The sequence below is a fragment of the Calliphora vicina genome, chromosome 5 (assembly GCF_958450345.1).
Source record: "Calliphora vicina chromosome 5, idCalVici1.1, whole genome shotgun sequence".
Taxonomy (NCBI): Eukaryota; Metazoa; Arthropoda; class Insecta; order Diptera; family Calliphoridae; genus Calliphora; species Calliphora vicina.
In genome coordinates, this window is record NC_088784.1 from 84,522,223 (window position 1) to 84,543,839 (window position 21,617).

At 28.9% G+C, this 21,617-nt stretch overlaps 4 protein-coding genes across 4 annotated transcripts in view; 2 read left to right on the forward strand and 2 right to left on the reverse strand.

Moving 5' to 3' along the window:
* Nucleotides 1-535: 535 nt before the first annotated feature.
* ox (oxen) lies at nucleotides 536-989 on the forward strand. Its single transcript, XM_065513531.1, has 2 exons — nucleotides 536-784; nucleotides 860-989. The coding sequence occupies exons 1-2, from the start codon at nucleotides 653-655 to the stop codon at nucleotides 893-895; spliced, it is 168 nt and encodes a 55-aa protein (XP_065369603.1). The 5' UTR covers nucleotides 536-652; the 3' UTR covers nucleotides 896-989.
* mRpL18 (mitochondrial ribosomal protein L18) lies at nucleotides 958-1,695 on the reverse strand. The gene has a single exon (XM_065513530.1). The coding sequence runs from the start codon at nucleotides 1,587-1,589 to the stop codon at nucleotides 1,023-1,025; it is 567 nt and encodes a 188-aa protein (XP_065369602.1). The 5' UTR covers nucleotides 1,590-1,695; the 3' UTR covers nucleotides 958-1,022.
* A 783-nt stretch (nucleotides 1,696-2,478) lies between these two features.
* LOC135960116 (uncharacterized) lies at nucleotides 2,479-3,881 on the reverse strand. The gene is made up of 4 exons (XM_065511331.1): nucleotides 3,779-3,881; nucleotides 2,952-3,716; nucleotides 2,762-2,891; nucleotides 2,479-2,695 (listed from the first exon to the last, which is right to left on the reverse strand). The coding sequence occupies exons 1-4, from the start codon at nucleotides 3,785-3,787 to the stop codon at nucleotides 2,610-2,612; spliced, it is 990 nt and encodes a 329-aa protein (XP_065367403.1). The 5' UTR covers nucleotides 3,788-3,881; the 3' UTR covers nucleotides 2,479-2,609.
* A 338-nt stretch (nucleotides 3,882-4,219) lies between these two features.
* Taz (tafazzin, phospholipid-lysophospholipid transacylase) overlaps nucleotides 4,220-21,617 on the forward strand; it is a 31,778-nt gene continuing 14,380 nt past the window's right edge. The window contains exons 1-2 of the mRNA XM_065513857.1: nucleotides 4,220-4,633; nucleotides 11,551-11,968. Coding sequence (XP_065369929.1) covers nucleotides 4,535-4,633; nucleotides 11,551-11,968 — 517 coding nt within the window. The 5' untranslated portion in view covers nucleotides 4,220-4,534. The remainder of the gene's footprint in view (nucleotides 4,634-11,550; nucleotides 11,969-21,617) is intronic.

Sequence of the window (21,617 nt, forward strand, 5' to 3'; positions counted from 1 at the left end):
CAAGTCAGAGTGATATATTCCACCAAAATAAAATTTTGTGAAAACATTTGCTAAACTTTTTCCCCCCGATTTTGAGTCATTGTCGGCACGAAATTAAAAAAATATTTTTTGGTAAAAAATCGGGTTAAAAAATATTTGTATCGATTTTGACATTGTCAGTCCGAATTTCTATAGCAGAGTCTTTGGAGAGGTCATTGAAATACTTTCACCTGATATACATGATGTACATGTCTTATTAATCGAGATATAGGTCAAGGGAGTCATAGTTTTTTGATTATATCTCAGCCATTTGCGGACAAATTTTAAATAGCCACCAAACCAGTACTATACTCGATATAATGATGTACCGGTTATGATGGTTAGTCATTTGGGGGCTTCTAAAATTCTAAAAAAAAAATGTATAAAAGAAAATCTTAAAGACGACCGTTTCTATCAACCATACAAACTCTTTTGCAAACTTTTAAAAACAGGATCTGGCAGCATTATGTATATCTTGTGTGAATTGTACAATATGTCACTCTGACTATTGTGAATGATTTTTTATTTTGACACTTGTAAGATAATCTTTTTGTGCTCCAACACGCAAGAAATTTTTGCGAGTCTTAAATTTTTTTGGTGTAAAATTTAATACGTAAAATAAAACGATTCCATCATGAAAATCATCTACAATACTTTGTTCAAAAGAACTTCCACCTATGCTGTAGCTATTATGGGCTCAGTATTCTTCTTTGAACGCGCATTTGATGTTCTTTCCGAGCAAGTATTCTTGTCTGCCAACAAAGGCGTAAGTATTAACATTTTCCCCACTGTTTATTATGTAATTGTCATGGTATTAATGGTAAATTTTAATCTTTTTCAGAAACTCTGGAATGACATCAAACACAAATACGAATAAATTTAGTTAATTATTGTATTAAGTTTAATAAAATGTGCAAAAAATTAAAAATACACCAGAAATAAATTTCGAAACAAATTTATTAAAACAAAAATTATGTTTATATGTATTACTAATAAAAATTAAACTATTTTTTTGAGGGATTGTTAGTTTTCAAATCTTCTTCCAATATATCCCAAGGTTTTTCGGGTCTTTCGGCATCCCATTGTTTAGGGTGTTCATAGCGTGGCGCTTCTTTTAAGACTACACCATTTTCTTCTACTGTTTTAAGAAATTTATCCAATTTACCACCAGGTACTGCTTCTATGGTACATAACATTTCTGTTATACCCGATTGTTGACAGCGATTGGCTAAAACTCTTGCCAAGTTTACAAATGCCGCTGTATCTTTCGTTTTAAATAGTTGTTTTTTGATGGCCCATTCTGAGGTGGAGGCACTGATGACTGGTCCGTTTTGAAAATGTTTTACTTCTGCGCTAACATAACGTCCACTTATGTTTATTTCTAATTTATGCCAAAAAGAGCGTCCTGGTTTTTCCAAGTGATATCCATCAGGTTTATAACCAATACGTAATTTTTCCAAGTTGCGTGGATTGCGATTGATCATATAGACGGCATCTTCCTTGGGTAGACTAATTTGTTTTAGTTTACGCAATACGTGAGCAGAAGTAGGTGGCCTGAAATGTCCAGACATTTTATTTTATTGACCAGGACGTTATGTTTTTATTGAAAAATACTAAAAAGAAAACTACTGCACGCTAATTTAAAAATTTTCTACTTGGAAATTAACACAGCTGTTATGGAGAAGATGCATATTGTGCTACCATATTTCTGGTTTTTGTAAAGCTATCAATACTTGTGATTATATTCAAATAATAGGTCAGTTCGTTTTCATAATTTTTATTATTTTTTGGAAATGTTCAATACTCAAATTGGCTTAAATTTACAACTTTTTTAAAATTTACTACTTAATAACATTCAGTCTCATGTGAATGTGGTTTTAATTTTTGTAAATTTTATAAATAATTTAATTCAAACCAATTTAAAATTATGAAAATAATTTTTTTTTTTTTAATTTAAGTTAAACCAATAAAATATATATATCGAAATAATTGCAAATAACGTCATGTGCGTTAACGTGGAGAGCCTAAAATTTGTCATTTAAAAATAGGGTATTGTGTATTCTTTAAAATGTTTACCTCTAATTCAGAAACAGAAAAAATTGTAATTCGAAATTAAAAATTGATTTCCATCATCTAATTTTAAAGAATTAAGACTTTTTGTAATAGATTTGAATTTAATCATTCATTACAGTTTTAAAGTATGTGGTAAAGGATTTGAATTCAAAAATTGACTGATTCAATAGGGAATTAATTCTATAATTAATAAATTAAGCATATAAATTCATTAATAGAATGGTTAAAAGATAACATTTATATTGATTTCGAAAATGGAATTAAGAATTAAATTTTTCGAATCTTTTTGAAAATTTCAAGTAATTTATCAATAATTAAATTGGCAATTTAACCAATTTAATTACATTGAGTGATTTTCATAATTTTTTTTTAAATTATATTCTTAAAATATGCGCATTGTGAGTTAAATATATACTTTATATCAAACCTATTACAATCTTTTTTTTTAGCTTTTTATTTAACTCTTACTATTCAGCCTTAAATTGTTGAAATAAAGCAAATATATTTGTATCGCCAAATTAACCATATTCCGATTGTATAGTTAAAGATATTTTTCCTTTCGGTATGGATGTACCATGATACCATATGCGAGTATCAACTAATACTAGAAAAGTATAAAAGTAATATGTTAGATGTTTTTAAACAAATAGCAGAGAAAGTAAATATATACCTGCATCACCAGCTTCAACCACGAACGAGAATGTATTGCACACTTGGTCGCATTCAGGAGTTGGAGCTAACAGCCAACTTTTTTTACCCTTTATTTGGGCTTGCCACATTAGACGATGTATATGGTCTAACTAAATAAGTAAAGAGAAAATTTAGTTTCAAATCTAAAAAGTGCGACATAACATATGTACATGCATATAAGCACCCAGTTCATAACCTATAAACACATAATCACTATTGGACATTTCTGCGTCTGCTGGTAAGAAATGAGGCCTACCATACAATTTCCTTAAATCATCCAAGACACCGAGATGACAATTGCTCCAACCCACATACCATGTGGAACCAGTACTCAAATTAGCTCTTTCATCTGGCATATTGAAAACATCTCTTATGGATTTTAGATCAGAGTGAAAATGCAAAAAATTACATTCTTCATCCAAAGATCCCGGATGGCGATCATACATTTTTTTTAAAAGCTTTAAATTCAAATGCTTAGATGCTGGCCAATGACTAACAGCATTTTTAATAACAATGGGCAAAGACGAATATGCATATGGGGCAAATTCTTCCCTGCTCATATTTTTTAACACCAATGGTCCTTGCACACCCCTGCAATAGCCACAATCACTGATTGGTCGTGTTGCTTCCCAAACCAAATGATTATTGGGCAAAAAACACTTGACTCCCAAGAGAAATGTAAGTGTATGATAGACCAAAGGAGTTAAAAGCATAACAAAAGCCATTATACCAAACGTATACCACATATTAATACGATTTGGTTGTTCTATATGACGAGATTTTCGGTAGGCCTCCTGTAAATCCTCTTGGGAAACCAAACCAGTACGTAAAGCACCATCATGTAAACTATCAAGTTTATCGATAAAGTCTTGTTCCAAACGTTCTCTACAGCGCAATGCGGATTGTCTAGCAGTTGCAGTGGGTCGGTTCCAAAACTAATTGGAAATTAATTAAAATTTAAAAAAATAGATAAAAACTATTGTATCATTAAAATTACCAAAAACATTCCAGCCAACAACAAATTGTAAATAAAGCAAATGTCAAATTTTTGTTATTATTTTTCAAGAACACTCATCATAAACTAATAACCCACACTATCAAAGCGAATTAATATAAGGTGGAGTCAGTCAAACAGCTGATTATTTTTTTTTGCTTGTTTGGTTCTATTGTCTGTCCAAGCTTGTTGTTATATTTTAAGATCTACATTAACAAAATATTTATTCTGTACATAAATAAATTGAGCTCCCACTATTCAATTATCTACACTATATTATGTTTTAATACACATTTTTTAATTTCTGTTTTTTGACATTAGGTAAGACCATTTGTTGTTTTTTTACAACTGCCACCACCTTATACGAATTCGCCTTGCACAACATGTTGTGCAACACCAAACAATTGCCAAAAGCCAGCTGTTTGTGGTTCACATTTCTTTTTAGTTATTTACATTGAATTAGTATTTTCTAATTTGCAAGCATATTTTTTTAATAATTCATAGATTTTATGTAACTTTATAACAGAGACCAAATATTTCTAGGCATGCGCTTTTAGGATAAATTTAAAACATAAACCTTTATAGTGGAACATATTGAGTGGCGTGTTGTTTTCTTTTGGTTTACTACAAACTAAAACGAAAAAAGCGGTTTAAATAACATCCAGCTAAAAATAAATAACATAGGTACATACATATCTAAAGTGAAAGTTAAAAAAAGTTGATTTTAATTAAGCGTTTGGCGTAAACTTAAGATAAATCATGTTATCACTATGTTGGAGAAATAATTTAAAGATACATCAATTTGATGTAGTCAGCAGACAAACCATGGGACAACTTCTGAAGTACACCACTTCAAGGGTAAGTGTAGTGTTCTTTAACATATGAAACATATTTCAATTGATAAAAATCGATTTGTTATAAAATGTGTAAATTTCATTGGAATAATATTGTGGATTGTAAAATCCAATGTGGATTAATGAATTTTCAAAAACGTTGGTGTTGGCTAATTAGAATTGATGAATTGTATTATGATGATTGTGTAAAGCAAGGATGACATACTATCCCAATGAGTAGCACAACAAACATGCAAAAAATAATAGCTCTGTTCTAGTTAGAGTATTGAACAAATTGTTCGAACTTTTTTAGATCAACTATAGTTCAGAAAAATTAATCAAAACAAACTAAAGCGTATTTAAATATTCTTAATAATATACATATACCGATATTAGAAAATACTTTATGTAGTAATAAATTGGAAGCGACAACTTTTTATTTGTTTTTACAAATTTGTTTGATTACTTTTCTTAATTCAGAATTAGAAATTTCAGCAAATCATTCCATAAAACCATTTCCAACATAACAAATTCTTTAGCACCATCCAGACATTCAGCCCAATTATGAATAAAAATTCCACGGAATTTTTCCCTTTTCCCATTTTTCCTATTCAAATTCAATTTTAAAAAATAGAAAGGGGAAAAAACTACCGGGGAATTTTTATTTATTTATTTTTGGGCTGATAATTTGTTGAATTAATTCATAATAAAATTCATTTTAAATTTGTTTCATTATTCAGTTAGTGTGTAATCATTTACAAAATGAAATGAAATAAAAAAAAAATTACTTAAGCCTTTTTGTTAGATTTTACTAATCTATTTTGTAAAGGATTTGAATTAAAGAAAAATTGAATATTCAATATGCACAGAAAAAAGAAATTCATAATTGGAATGAATTTTGTAATAAATATTATTAATCGAACATGATTTTTTTTCCCAAACTTTTTCATTCAGAATAAGAACATGTTCACTTTTCTACTGTAAAAATTTCAACGTATTCCGATTACTCTTTCATCTCGAAAACCCATTTGCGACCATTTTCGTGATAATTGTATCAAAAAGGTATTATTTTGAGTTAATACAAAAATTTAAATAGAAAACATCGTAAATTTTCATAAAAAAAAGGTATTATTTTGAATTGAGCCTTTATTCAAGTTAAAAATAATCAAATTGTTTTATTGAGATTTGGTTGTATTTTGAGTTGATAAAATAATACAAAAAAATATCGAGAAGTTTCAGAAAAATGGTATTAACTCAAAAAATATATTTATTTTGCAATAATTGCAAAAAATTTAAAGAAAAACAATGTAAATATATTTTCAAATGGAATTTGCTTAATATGATGTATTCGGATTTTCAAATTCTCTTAAAATGTAATCACAAACAGTTTTTGCCCTCTACTGAACATTTTAAAATTTTGAGTTAATACAGTATTGTTGAACGAGTGCGATATGTTTTGAATTCAGGTTTCCTTTTTACTGGAGAATGCTATTGATATAAAATGCAATACAAATATAATTAAATTGCTTGAATTCAAGACTTGAATTACACTTGCTTTCAAACTTGAATTCCAGTAAAAAGGCTTATTGGGTAAGCATTTGAGATTTTTAATATAATGCTAGGTATACACGTTACGATAAGTCGTACGATAAATCGTATAAGTATGAAATTAGTAACGTGTATCATGTTGTCGTACTAACGAAGTATGAAAATCAAAAATTTTTGATTTTTGTGATATTTTTTTTATTTTATTTTTTTTTCAAAGGAAATAATACGATTTGTAGTAACGTCTATCACAAAACCGTACTTCTACTCATACTACGATTAGTACGAAAATTAGTATCGTGTATACCCAGCATAAAAATAAACAAAATATTGAGAAATAGTATAACAGTCAGGTAAACTTAAAAATCGTAGGGCAATTTACGTCACCATTTCTTACATGCATTGTTGTAGCGTTTGTGTAATGCTTCCAATTCGCAAGGATCAAAAACGGTGACCTAAATATCTTCAGTAATTAGAATGAAAAACAAAAAAAAAAAGTGTTTGACTAGAAACAAATTTAAATTTTAACCAAAAAATGTGTTTCATAAATCCCACACCAAAAAATCGACCTGTCGAATTATTCGAAACGGTTCAGTTAATAAAACTGTTTCCAGTTTCGCAATTTTAATACCCTACTTTTAGTGAATTCTATTTTGTAGTGTTTATTAAGAATTTGATTTCTCTGAATTGTACTGAAACTATAAAGCTGACAAGAATGGGATCAAAGTAAAAATTTACTAAAACTATTTCAAAATTCGAATGGAAAAAACAAAGTTTTACTGCCTGTTTCTCTAAATGCGAACGAACATTTTCTTTCGTATTTTATAATGAAACCAACAAAAAATTTAAAACTTTATTTGTTGTTTTCAATATAAAATACGAAAGAAAATGTTCGTTCGCATTTAGAGAAACAGGCAGTTAAGAGTCAAAATTTTAAATATTTTTTATTTTTAACAATTAAGTTACTTATAAATTAGGAATAATGTTGTCGTTCGAATACCTAAACTTTTTTTTAGAGATTGTTCCAACTTCTCAACTTTCCGGGAAACGGGGATAAAAAACAAGGAAATATTTATGTTTTAAACTATGCATATAAACAACAAGTAAAAGTGGTATTCTCGAATCTTACATGCCCTTCACCTATAGTATATGATGTGAAGATTGAATTTAATTTTAGTTAAAAAAATATTTGGTGAAAAAAATTTAGTTTTTGCGTAGAAAAATTTTCTTTGGAAAAAAAATAGTGTAAAAAATATTTTTTCCGATTTTTATGGAATTTCTACGGCGTTTTTACTTCATTTTAAAGATCTTTGAAATGCCTTTCAATTTATATTCATATTTGGTCAATTCACAAGGTCTCCTATCATGCCATTATGACGTCCTAATATTTCACAATGGTTTAAAAATGTTGTTATTGCCTTTCAAGCGAAAAATGTCCTAAAATAATACCAACCAGCAGAGAAATGCGCCGAACGTCTAAGAGTAAGTTAAGCCGAGCCGCATGGTCGTAAAATATTAGGACATTATGACATGATAGGAGACCTTGTGAATTGACCAATAGAGTATATGACTTAGTAATCGAGACATAGATCAAAAATAGATAATAACAAGAGTTTTATTGGTGAAAAAATTTTATGGCGAAAAAATAAAATTTGGTAAAAACAAGTAAGAGAGCTATATACAATTTTTTTAAAATTTTTTAAAATTTTTTTTTCCAAATTGTTTTTTAACTTTTTTAAAAGAAGTTTTTTCCAATATTTTTTTTTAATTTTTAATAAAAAAAATTTTTCAAAAAAGAATTTATGACAAAAAAATTTTTTTTGATGAAAAAAAAATTCGGATTAAAATTTTTTTCCTTATTTTGACCCATTGTAGGTCTTTTATACGTAGTTGCAAAGGTCTTTGAAATATCTATCATTAGGTATCCATATTGTCTATATTAATGACTTAGTTATCCACATATAGATCAAAAATATGCCAAAAATCGGGGTTTTCCCGATTTTTTCCTAATATCTCAGCCATTAATGGGCCGATTTTGTCGATTTTAAATATCAACCGAGCCGGAAGAATTCTCGATATATTGATGTATGAATAATGTATGTAAGTTATTTGGGAGCTTCGGAAAGTTGATTTCAACATACAGACGGACATGGATATATCGACTTCGCTATCTATAACGATTCTTGCAACAGCAAAATACATGCTAGTCAATGTATTTTGTTATTGTATCAGGCATATAATTTGTTGTATTTTTGTTTGACAAAACAGAGTGTCTCGTATCTATGTATATTTCTCTATGCAAACAGTTTTTTGTTAAAATCTTGATGTTTTGTCTTTAAACTACCTTTTTATTAGGTATGTGATGGAAATCTATCTAACTATCATTTTTATTAGGTATGTGATGGAAATCTATCGGTTTCAAAATGACGGATTTGAAAGAATGATGAATTCGTTCGATTAAGATTGTGATTTTTTTAATATTGGGTTATTATTTCATTCCAAAATACAACTCAGATGACAAATATCAAGTAATTTAACAGAATTTAGTAAAAAAAATTTGATAAAAATTAAAGAAAAATTATAAAATTAGAAAATAATAAATTTTTTAAAAAAATTATCGATTTCAAAACGATTAGTTTTCAAAATCGATTTTCATCACATATCTGTATATTTTACTCACAAGTATAATCATTAATAAGATATTTATAGACGGCAATACTGAGTATATTTGTATATTTGTCAAAAAGTCAAGTATCATAATACAATTTCATCGTCTAAACCATTGTAGAATTAGCAAGGTACAATTATTAGAAAGTATGTTCTCAATTATACATTCCCTAAAACGTCAAACAAAAGAAAATTAAAAAATATAAAAAGGAAATGCCAAAAAAAATAATTGAATTTAAATTTTTATTACAAAAATCTACTAATAATTGAAGAAAAACTATATTTTTTTAATAAGTGTGTATAATTTCAGTTAAAACGTAACAAATTTAAAAAATATCGCGGTAACAAATTAAAAAAATTAAGTGATTAAATACATAGTTTGACGTTTTAGGGGTGAATATTGGAAACTCTCTCTAATAATTGTACCTGGTAACTGATTGTACCATGGTCTAAACTAAATTTTGTATTAGATTTTCAAAAAATACGAGTTGTTTTGATTTACGGTCAGTATTCAAAATTTGTTTAAAACAATTCATATAATACTAATAAGGCAAACAAAAATGTCAAGAAAATGTAAAATAAAAATAAAGTTTGAAGAAAAATATCAATCAACAAAGAAATAAAAGAAATGAAATACCGAATGATTTCAATAATATTTTAAATTTGAAAAGTGTTAATCATAGAGAATAGACATAGAGCGGAAACTCTGCTGTCAAAGACCTAACTCAGTTGTCAGAAACCTAAGTGGTGAGAATGTATTAGTAAAAAAAACTATGTGCAAACAAAAACAGCACTCGTATGTGTATCTTTTTTGAGTAATTTTTTTGTTTGAGTTTTTTTCGAGTTTCCGCTCTATGTTCTCTATATTAGGAGCTTCACAAAACTAATTTTTGTGTGCAAATTTTGGGTAAAGAATCTTAGCCATTTATGGGGCGATTATTTTCACCATAACATTATTTTCCATGAAATAATTTTTTCACCAAAATAATTTTTAATCTTTAGCTTAAAGTATATTTCGACACAGCCGAATATGTATATCTCTTATTTTATTGATATATTAGCTATTTTGCTTTAAATAAATGCAATTCGAAAATAATTAAAAAATTTTGAAACACAATTATTATTTTAATCTTTTTTCATAATATGTATTTGGAAATGTTTGGAATACAATTGGAAATAGTGTAGTGCTGAACAATTCTTAATAACGGCAACATCTTTATTGGGATGCTGAACACAATTGAAAATATTATACTTGTTATAGAGCATACTATTATAAACATTTAACACATTTCCTACAAAAATCAGGTTTCTTTGAAGTTAAAGAGAATGCTGCGAGTATTTTTTTTTATACATACACACATACTTATGGCAATTTTAATATGATTGAGAATAAAACCGAAATAATAAATGAAATAGTTTACAATCGCATCACATTTTGCGAAACATTTTTAATTTAGCCTTTACCTTCTATAATTTGTAGTATGTATATTCTATAAATTGAGTAGCCATTCAATGCAAACCAATGTGAAGCTATTTTTCTATTCATGTGTGTCACTGGCCGAATATTTCAGTTGTTGTCATCACTTCCCACCGTACAGTCGTGTCGTCTCTAGAGCGGTTATATAAATAAAGAAGAATTAAAATGAATAGGAATACAAAATTATGATTGTCAAAAGAAATACTAAGAGCTATGCTAGAAACCATTAACATACTATTAATTATTAAGTGATAAAAGTTTAACAAAATTCTTTTTTTTAATAAATAAATAAATAAAAAAACACATTTAATTTGCTGCTGGTGCGACATGACGTATGATTAATTTAGAGAAATAACCAAAAATTAAAGAAATTTTGAGGCACAAAATAAATGTTTTATACTTCCTGAAATCATCCACACTTTCTTCAATTGTGTTGGTGTTACTCTTATAAAGATTTCTCTTTAAAAAAACTCTCTTCTATTTGTGATGTTTTATTATTTAATGTGCGCATTTCAAAGCTACAAAATTCATGTCTCTAATGTTAAGTGTAAAAATGTAAGTGGATTTTTAAACACTCAGTGAAATTTGTTAAGACTTTTATAAATAATTTAAAATAATTTTGTGCATATGTATGCAGGATTGTTTAAATTAAAAAACTACCTAATATGTTTTATCACAATATCACGTTAAGAATTTGGCTGAGTGCAAAACGAGTGATAGTTTTTAACTGACGTTTCTGTGCCTCTTTATTTATAATACAAATAAAAAAGTAACAGATTTAGTATTATTTTTGTCATCATCAGATGACAGCAAAGAAAAAATATAAGAGTAGTATACTAGCTGCTAAACTTTCAGCATATCCTTTATCTTAATTTAAGAAATTAAAACACAAAGAAGCTCAAAAAATCAAATAAAAATAGTAAAAATAGAAAAATAGTAACAAAAATTTTTTATAAATTAAGAAAACACTAGTTTTAAATGACAGTTTTTTAAAGACCTACGTATAATAAAATATAGTACAAAATTCGAACACAATACAAATTAAATAATGTAATACTTTCGCCAAAAATACACAAAATAAATTTAAGTTTGCTTTTTTGCCTTTAACGACGTGTGTTTGGAAGTGTGTACGCTGTAATTGTGTTGTAAATACAAAATATAAAGTTAAAATAAACAAAACAAAACAAAAAAGAAAAAAGGGCATAATTTTTTTTTTATTTTCTTAAACAAAACCCACTTCTCTCCGCCCGCAGTACCACGTCCAACATCAACACCACCAACAAACACTGCGTAAACATACTCAAGTTGAAGCTGCTGTTGATGACAAAACAACAACAACAACAACATCAACAACACCACAAAATAGTTCCAAAATCAACAATATGAAGACATCAACATCATCAGTATTTTCACCATACACCAAGGAGGAATCTTATCAAAAAATGCAATTAAAGCATTTACAGCAACAACAGCAACAACCTTCACATCCATCTGAATTGCCAGTAGCAGCAACAACTTCCAAAGCTACAGCTACACCAGCAACAAATCCGGTTCATATACCCTATAATATCGATTGGGTATTTGAGAGATTAAAAAATCCTAATGGACTTTGGTTCATCTGCAGTCAAATTGCCATATGTGCCGTAGGATTATTTAGCAAACTTGTACTAGGTGAGTAATTTGTACGTGTACATATTTAATGAATCATACTTTCCTTATTATCCTTCCTTGCCCTACATATTCTACATACATACATATCTATTTCATACTTTTGTTTGTTGACATTCATTCATCCATTTTCATTTAACAATTTCGTTGTTTCTTTCTAAAAATTCATTTAAAATTTAAATGAACACAAAGGTGTTTGTTTCAATGAAGTTAATTGAAAATTATTAGTTTTAAGGCCATTTTTTGCAATTAGTTTGTGTTGAACTTTTTTAAGGTTGAAATTATTATTTAGCAAATTTTGTTATATCACATGATGATGATGATTTATTTTGACACTTGTTTATTTGGTTTTCTTACCAACTTTGGCATATGAAGCTTAACCTTCTCCGAAAGTATAATTTGTGTACTAGTTACCGTGACTAGCGGCTATGTATGTACATTAGGGCTATAACCATAAAATTGTTTTAAACATATTTTTCATGTTGATATTTTTTACTGGACAAAAAATGTTCAGCAAAAAATATCATGTTCTCTATCTACGAACTGTCACTTTTAACACTCTCTTGCTCTCTCGTTACAAGTTTTTAAAAGTAAACGAACGGAATCCCGTAACTTCCAGTTATAATTTGTTCAAATTATTACAAATTATAAAGTACGCGAACACAACTATTGATAAAAAAAAAACTATTTGTGTTTTTTGGATAAAAAAAAGTATCTCCAAACTTTGGGTAAATTTTTTGAAAACCGCGAAAAAGTAATACCATTTTTTTAAATAACTATGCTAGGGCCTCAAATAATCTATAAACAGTTATTTTGGCAAATATAAACGTCGAAATACTCATTGTTCTGATCTTCCATTTTAGACCTTAAAAAAGAATATAGAAAAATTATCAATAATTACCTTTTGTATTCTCATTCACTCAGAACCATATTTGTTATAATTCATGGTTCTAGGTACATTATTATAAAAATTTCAAAAAGTACCATTAGAAGAACGAAAAGTACCATTTGGTTCTATCTTCACTCTGATGCACATCAGCTAACTTTTATGTCGATAAGTTTAATAATTAAAATTTATAAAAAAGTACCATTAGAAGAAAAAGTACCAATTTCCCTTTTCTCTATAGAACATAATCCATTTTGCGACATTTTTGGGGAATATCTCAAATCCGTGTTTAAACGGATTTGTCCTTGACAGTCCAGTTTCAACTTACACATTAGTTAATTTTTGTACGACAGCTGGAACTAATGTTTAAAATTCACAATTGGCCTTTTACCCCTTTTTGGTACTTCTTTATACGAATTGAAATTATAAAAAATGTATTTAAATAAATTTCAGTATTGTAGTGGGAGCTCATAATAAATTATTCATATATCTATGTCAATTTAGAGAAAAAACATATTTAATGAAAAAAGTGCCAAAAATAATTGAAATGTTTACCCCTTAATTGTTCGAATTTCCAAAAAGTACCAAACTTATATTTTTTCATTTTTTAATAAGTAAAGAATACAATTTATTTCGATGTTTATTGTGCTGTTTTTCTATAGCGAACGAGTGCTTTGAGTGGACGTTTTACATGTATTTTTTTTTTGTTACAATAACAAAACATATGTTAAATTTCCAGTCAAAGTACTCGTTCGCTATAGAAAAACAGCACATATGTATACATAGCTTTAAAATATACATAAGGTAGCATAAAAAACCTGTCTGCTAATTTTTTAAGTAAATAAACATGTATTTAAAATTTTGTTTGTACCTACATATGTATATAAGTTTAGGAGATATTTTACCCCCCAAACTTTGGAATTTTCAGAAATCCCTTCTTTTTAACTTTTATTTATTGTACCTGTCTTATTTTCTTAGGCCTAACAATAAGTATTAACATCATATAACTAAAATTGAAACGTGTTTGGCTCTGTGCGAGATGTCTTGCAAGCGGGTTCGGGTGCTTTTGTAATTTCATAATGTATTTCTCACGGACATTCTTGAACTCATCCTTAACTAACGGTACGTGTAAGTCCCTATGTACCATGGTCCTAAGAACTTTCGATTGGTCTCACTTTATAAGTTCAATATTAGAATTACTGGCCGTTCCCCACAATTGGATTCCATATGTCCAAATTGGTTTTAAAACACTTTTATAAAGGATGAGTTTATAGTCAAAGCTTAATTTTGATTGGCCATTGATTAACATGTGAAGGCTAGATGCTCTTAACTTCATGTGAAGTCTCTTGGCTTCTATATGACGACGTCAAGTAAGTCGTCTACCCCACTGAATAGCAAGGTATGTAACAAGGTATTTTCGAACTTCTTCGATTTGATCACCTGTTGTCTCATAAACAGGAGGATCTTCCAGTACAAAATTATTATTTTACACGGTGTGCCATTGTGAGCCTATGCCTTGCATACTCGTTTCTGTTACAGCGCTGATAGAAGGTCTACTTGAGAAGGCATATAAGGTCTTCCATTGATGTTCTGTAAGAAGACCTTCCATGTAATGCCTCACAGATTGTCTACATAGGAGCCTAATTGTCGGTATGCTGAAGCAAGACCTTAAACATGGTTATAAGGGAAAATATTCATAATGAATTCAGCATAAAATTTAATCTAATCTTATAAAATACTATATTTTGTAGAACATTTTGTTCAGTCTTTAGTCTTCTGTCTTCTATACAACATATGCAACATATGGGAATAATTGCAAAACTAATCATGTTTGAATTTTAAATAAATGTTTGTTAGACCTGATTTTGCAATGCAATTTTGAATGTGTATGAAGGTTTTTAAAAGGAGAAGCAAAGCCCTTCTAGAACATCTTCTGAAAGAAGGCATATTGGAATGGGTGTCGGATCTAAAAGCCTAAAGCCCTAGAAATTTTTCCCGCTGGGATGTTAACTTGACGTATGACAAAACATAACTACGAGGGTGGGTCTATAGTCCACGACTTTTTGAATTTCTCGCCTTTTAACTGAAAGGACAACACAGCCCCTGTCAACAGGTATCCTCCTGTTAAAATTTTAATAAGCTGCGTCATTTATTTTGGGTTTGATAGCCATTAATAACTGACTGCCGCGTGATTTGATGAGAAAAAGGATAAAAGTGAATTTCGTGTGCTCATTATGAAATATTTTTTGCGGAAAAAACCAAGGCTAAGCTTGATAGAAACTATCGAAACTCTGCACCATCAATTTCAATAGTAAAAAAGTGGTTTACTGATTTTCTTTGTGGCAGTACAAGTACGGAAGATGCCGAACGTTCTGGAAGCCCATTTGAGGTCTCTTGGCCGAACGGATATTGAAAGTTATAGAGATTGTTGAATCTATATGCATCTCACATGACTCAGTCGTTTAAAGTTTGAATGATCTCTTGGGTATGAGAAAGCTTTCCGCAAGAAAGCTTTCTTCAATGTTTCAATAAAATTAGTTTTGTTATTGTTAATATCTAAACTGAATACACATACATATAAAAATGTTTTCGAATTTATGTTTATACAACTATTTAATGTTAGCTAATTAAAAACCATATACATATGTATGTATACATACATAGTACATACATATGTTTTTAAATATGTACTATTGACCCCGAGATTCTTTCAAATTCTTAGAAAACAAAATTGTATAAAATGTATAAAGTTTAAATGGCGCCAAAAAGGTTTTGTAAATATACCTATATACATATGTATTGCAACTACTCCGATACATGACTAAGGAATAGCGTAAAAAAATCCCATTAAATAAATATCAAGTAAAACACTTGGAATATATGTATATATTTAGTTGTCGTAACATAAAGTCAATTGAAATGATGTCACTCAAATTTGAATGTTATATTTTTTATGAATGTTTGTATATGTATATGTATTGTATATGCATTTGTACTTGTTATTATTTTATTTACAACAAACCAAATCTGTAGTTCTTACAAAGTGAAACATGAAAGGAAGCAAATATACTAGGCCATTTTGTCCTTGTAGGCTTGGTATATCAAATAAAGAAGAACAAAACAAAAAAAAAATGTAGAAATATTTTCATGCATAACAACAAACTTTTGTTCTAAATAACTAAAATAAAATATATCCAAAACTATGTATTATAAACGATTTGTATTACGGCCTTTTCTTAAGGATTTTTTTGCAATGCCATTACAATATAGAAGTCCTGGAGCGATATTTTACTTAACAGCTTGTAAAAGTTAAACATTTCAAATGAAAACAGTTGTTTACAATTAAACGTTTTTTTAAACAATCAAAATGAATAATTTGTTACTTGTTATTGTTAAAAAAACATCACTCTGCTAAAGCAATAATTAATATATCATTAATATTTCAATAAAGATCAGATTCAGTGCAACGAATACAGTGAAGATTGTTGATGACGCCCTTGGCAGGGTAGAAAATGCATTCCAATTGTCTAAAATTTTAGTATTCAGTGATATTCTTTGAATTATTACAAATAAATTATAATAAAAATGAACTTAAGCCTAATTAAAAATTTACTTTCAAATTTTTTGATAAAATCACCCAAAAAAATATTTAAAAACTGAGTGATTTTCATACTTTGATTCTAATTCTCCATTTCGTATGAAAATCACTGAGTCATAGAGAAATACACATAGAGCGGAAACTAGAAAAACAACTCAAACTAAATATTAATCAAAATAATCACATTTACAAGTAGCACTTGATCAACAAGTGGGTATTAACTCAAATTTTTTAAAATTTCACTTTTTACAAGAAATCAACTAACAACATCAATATCTATCTACTGTAAAAGGTATTCCGATTACTCTTTCATATCGAAAACCACATATGAGATCATTTTCGTGATAATCTAGTGACTACTTTTATGTCATCAAAAAGGTATTATTTTGAGTTGATACCGTTTTGATGATAAAATTTGTTTTACTTTATGATTTTATGTGCTGTTTTTCTATAGCGAATGAGCGTTTTGAGTGGACGTTTTACATGTATTTTGTTTTTGTTACAATAACAAAACACATGTTAAATTTCCACTCAAAGTACTCGTTCGCTATAGAAAAACAGCACATTAATTCGAAATATGACTCTTTTTATAATACAATTGTTCACATTTTTTCAGAAAAATGGTATTAACTCAAAAAATAGATTTTTTTTTTTAGCAATAATTGGAAAAATTTAAAACATAAATAATGTAAATATATTTTCAAATGGAATTTGCTTACTATGATGTATTCGAATTTTCAAATTCTCTAAAAATGTAACCTCAAACAGTTTTTAAGCACTACTGAAAATTTTAACATTTTGAGTTAATACCCTCTTGTTGATCAAGTGCGAAGTTTAGTTTTTTCGCCACATAAGTATTTGATAACTGAGTTAGACCTATAACAGCAGAGTTTTCGATCTATGTGTTTTTATCTATGCAAATAATTTTTTAGAGTTTTTTTATACAAACATTTTAAAATGGTTTTTTGATGGTGCTTTTGAATCTGTTGCTAAAATCATAGCGAAATACACACAGAGCCGAAACTAGAAAAAAGCTCAAATAAAAAATTACTCAAAATAATCACATGTACGAGTGCACAGTGGGACAGAATCAAAATTGTTTGGAAATAAATCAATGCATTCCATTCGATTTCAAAGGTCGAAGGAAATCCCGCAATTCCTTAAAATTGGATGGAAAATCCTAAAAATGGTATTTTTTAAAATTTTTCCCATAGGGAGCACATTTCCCTCGGGGCTTGGAAAATACATTGGGGATAAATAGAAAACACATCAAGATTTCCATTGCTGCTTTCCGTTATCTGATCCTAGCTTTGGGATTTTAGAACATGTAGTCCAAAGTTGAAAATTTGATAAAAAAATTGGTCGAATTCCGAATGGCGTGCAACATATTTGAAAAATAGGACATGTTTTTTATACCACAATGATCTCCGTATAGATACCTTACAGAAAAACATAAAATTGGTATATGTTCTTAAAGAAAGTTTTTTTAATAAAAAAAAGAGTTATGTCACCTTTTCGCCCTAAAAACAGCAAAAATTTTATTTTTTTAATTTTTAATTTTTAAATTGAAAATTGTTTATTTTTGGATCCATAATTGACATTGCACTGAAATCTTTTGTATATTAGTCTAACTAGCAACAAAATTTAAATCCATTCAGTCCAAAAGTACACCCTATATTTTTAAAAAAGCAAACCAAGGTAGGGCATAATTTTTAAAAAAAATTTTAAAATCTCCGAAATCGGAAGGGAAACTAAACAATTACACATGATTAAAAATTTTACATGTCAAAGTACCCTACTTTGAGCCCCCATAATGCCGCCCCTGGAGCATTTGTAGGGCTCATTTTAATAACTTAAACTCGGAGTATTCGAGTTAGCTACGCTCACGTCGATCGGACTAGCCATTTAGAAATGCCAGATTTATTTCCAAAAAATTTTGATTGTGCCCCACTGTGGAGGGTTGTATTTATTTTTACATAGTTTATTGTACTAGGTCTTTGACAGGAGAGTTTCCTTCCTTTACTCTTTCCGAAGTGAATAAAGTACAATTTAAGACGTCTTTATATTTTTCAATAATTTATCCGAAAGTATTAGGTTATCTATCCAACCTATAAACCTGTAAGATGGATTAAGTTTGAAAAAAATCATTTTTGGTGCATTAAAAATACAATTTACAAGTCGTCTGTTGCATTATAAATCGTGTTTTGGATTAGAATAGGAAGATATCTCTAAAAATATATGAAAATATATTCGGCTGTGCCGAATCTTATATACTCTTCACCAAAATATAAATTAAGATAAACATTGATAACAGTTTTTGGATGAAAAATTCTTTGGTTTGGTGTAAAAACATTGTAAGGTATTTGGAGCTTCGCGAAGTTGATATTGTTACGTTTTTACCTTTTAAAAACGTGGTTTATTTCCTTTATATAAACCGGATACTTTTGATACTAAAAGCAGCTTAATAGTTTAAAATTTGCAACAACTCTTTATTTATTTAAATTTATACAACAACAATATAAATAGTCACTCAGTGTTTTTATACATTTTTATAAATTCACAGAAATACACACACTTTATAATGTACAAGTATACACTGGTAATGCTGTTGATGTCTTTACTTAACGATGCTTCAAATTAGATTCATTGACTACTGCAAGCGCACTCACTATTTATACACACTGTGAGTAGCCTAGATAGTTCTTAACGGTAAAAACTCGTATATTCGAATTCTAGAGCTTTTGATGTTAATGTTAGCAGCTTAAACATTTAGTGTTGCCATACTTATAAAACAATTCTAATCAACCGCATGCTATCAACATTGTTGATAAGTAGAAGCTTCTACTGATGGACATGTTTTTAAACATAATGAATGCTGCAGGCAGTCGTTACAGAATGTTAAATTCAAATTGCTATTGCAAATTCGTAACAATATCAACAGAATTTTCGAAAAAAAATCATGATCTAGATATTATTTTAACAGTTTTAAACATTTTTCGAACATAGTGACCAAAGGCGAACAGAATTTGATATTTACAACATTTCATTCCCATCATGCTTAGATGAGTCTAAGACATGCGCGGATCCAGAGGGGGTGAAATAGGAAATTCCCCCCCCCCCAAAACCGAAAAGTTTTCATATAAAAAATGAATAAAAAGAAAAATGTAGAACAAATTTTAATTATCATCCCCCCCGCCCCCAATGGTTGACCTGGATCCGCGCCTGGTCTAAGACGAATCTATTCCTTCATCAGAGAATTTGGTTGATAAATACCCTGCTGTTTTCACCTTGGGTATCACAATGGGATCAGTTTTGAATGGACCCAAGTGAACTATCGATGGGCAGCTGCTCTACCTAACCTAACACGAAGTTCATACAAGTTATCAAAATCAATAGATGGTCAGATTACAGAGAAATAAAGTGCATAATATGTTATTGAAAGCTGAGTCTAAGACATGCGCGGATCCAGAGGGGGTGAAATAGGAAATTAACCCCCCCCCCCCAAAACCGAAAAGTTTTCATATAAAAAATGAATAAAAAGAAAAATGTAGAACAAATTTTAATTATCATCCCCCCGCCCCCAATGGTTGACCTGGATCCGCGCCTGGTCTAAGACGAATCTATTCCTTCATCAGAGAATCAGGTTGATAAATACCCTGCTGTTTACCCCTTGGGTATCACAATGTGATCAGTTTTGAATGAACCCAAGTAAGCTGCTTGAAGAGCAGCTGCCCATCGAACCTAACCTAACACGAAGTCCATACAAGTTATCAAAATCAATAGCTGGCCAGATTACAGAGAAATAATGTGCATAATATGTTATTGAAAGCCATTTTTGGCCGTCAAGCTTCTCATCAGCTACATTAGAACATCTAATGGCCGCTTTAAAGAAATTTCTAAATAGAAAATTCTAAATACAAAATATAATTTTATTAATTTGTTTTTGAATGATGTGAGAATTTTCCTAAAAGCAGATTTCAACTCACTTTCAGTGACTCAATTCGGGGCAGCGTTCGAAGGAGAAGTTATTCCCGAACAGCATATACATATCTATTCAAATTTAAAAATTTGTACAGAAATACTTGCGGCAAACCAGTGTTAGAAAGAGTTATTCTTTTTTAAACTTAAACTTATTTTTTTTAACCTTAAATAATTCGTATTTAGTTTAGCCAGTTTAGACAGTCTTGAATATTTCTAATAATCTTTACTAATTTGTACTTATCATAACAAAATAATTGCAGTGTTTATGTAATATATATTCATATAATAGTACTATTTGCCTAATAATTGAATTCAAAATTTCAAAAGCTTTTTTTTTATTTGTTTTCTTTATTTATTAAGATCAATTAAGCGTATAATACAACGACCTGTCTAACCCACATACATACATGTACAAATAACTAGTAACTGCTAGCACGATACAAGTAAATATGACACAAAAAAATGGGAAATAGACAAACAAAAAAAAACTAATCCAGAAATAGACATTTCAATTTAAATTATAAGCAATTTACACTAAATGTAAACACACAAGTACCACAATATGATAAAATACCTAATACTGTTTATTAGGGCGATAACTTTTTTAACATTTCTTGGAAATATATAAAAGGCTTTAGCATATTCAAACAGAATACAGAATATTAAAAATCCAACCCACAGAACTCGTTAAAGTTTGGAATATAGAGATCGAAATACCGATTAATGTAACTCGATCACGAAGTCGGTAATTCGGTCCCTGATTCGAAACCGTATTTAAAAACAAGTAAGAGAGCTATATTCGGCTGTGCCGAATCTTATATACCCTTCACTAAATTAACTTCAAAACAAAAATTTTAAATATTTTTAGATGAACAAAATTTATTTTTTTAATTTTTTGGAAAAAAATGTTTCGAATTTTTTTTGTTGAAATTTTTTTTTTTTAAATTTTAACATTTTTTAAATTTTAACATTTTTTTTAATATTTAGCGAAAAAAAACTTTTGGTGAAAAAAAATCGGGTTAAAAAATATTTTTCCGATTTTGACCCATTGTAGGCCCAACTTACTATGGTTTTATATACGACATTGCAAAGGTCTTTGAAATATCTCTCATTAGATATCCATATTGTCTATATTAATGACTTAGTAATCCAGATATAGGTCAAAAATAGGTAAAAAATCGAGGTTG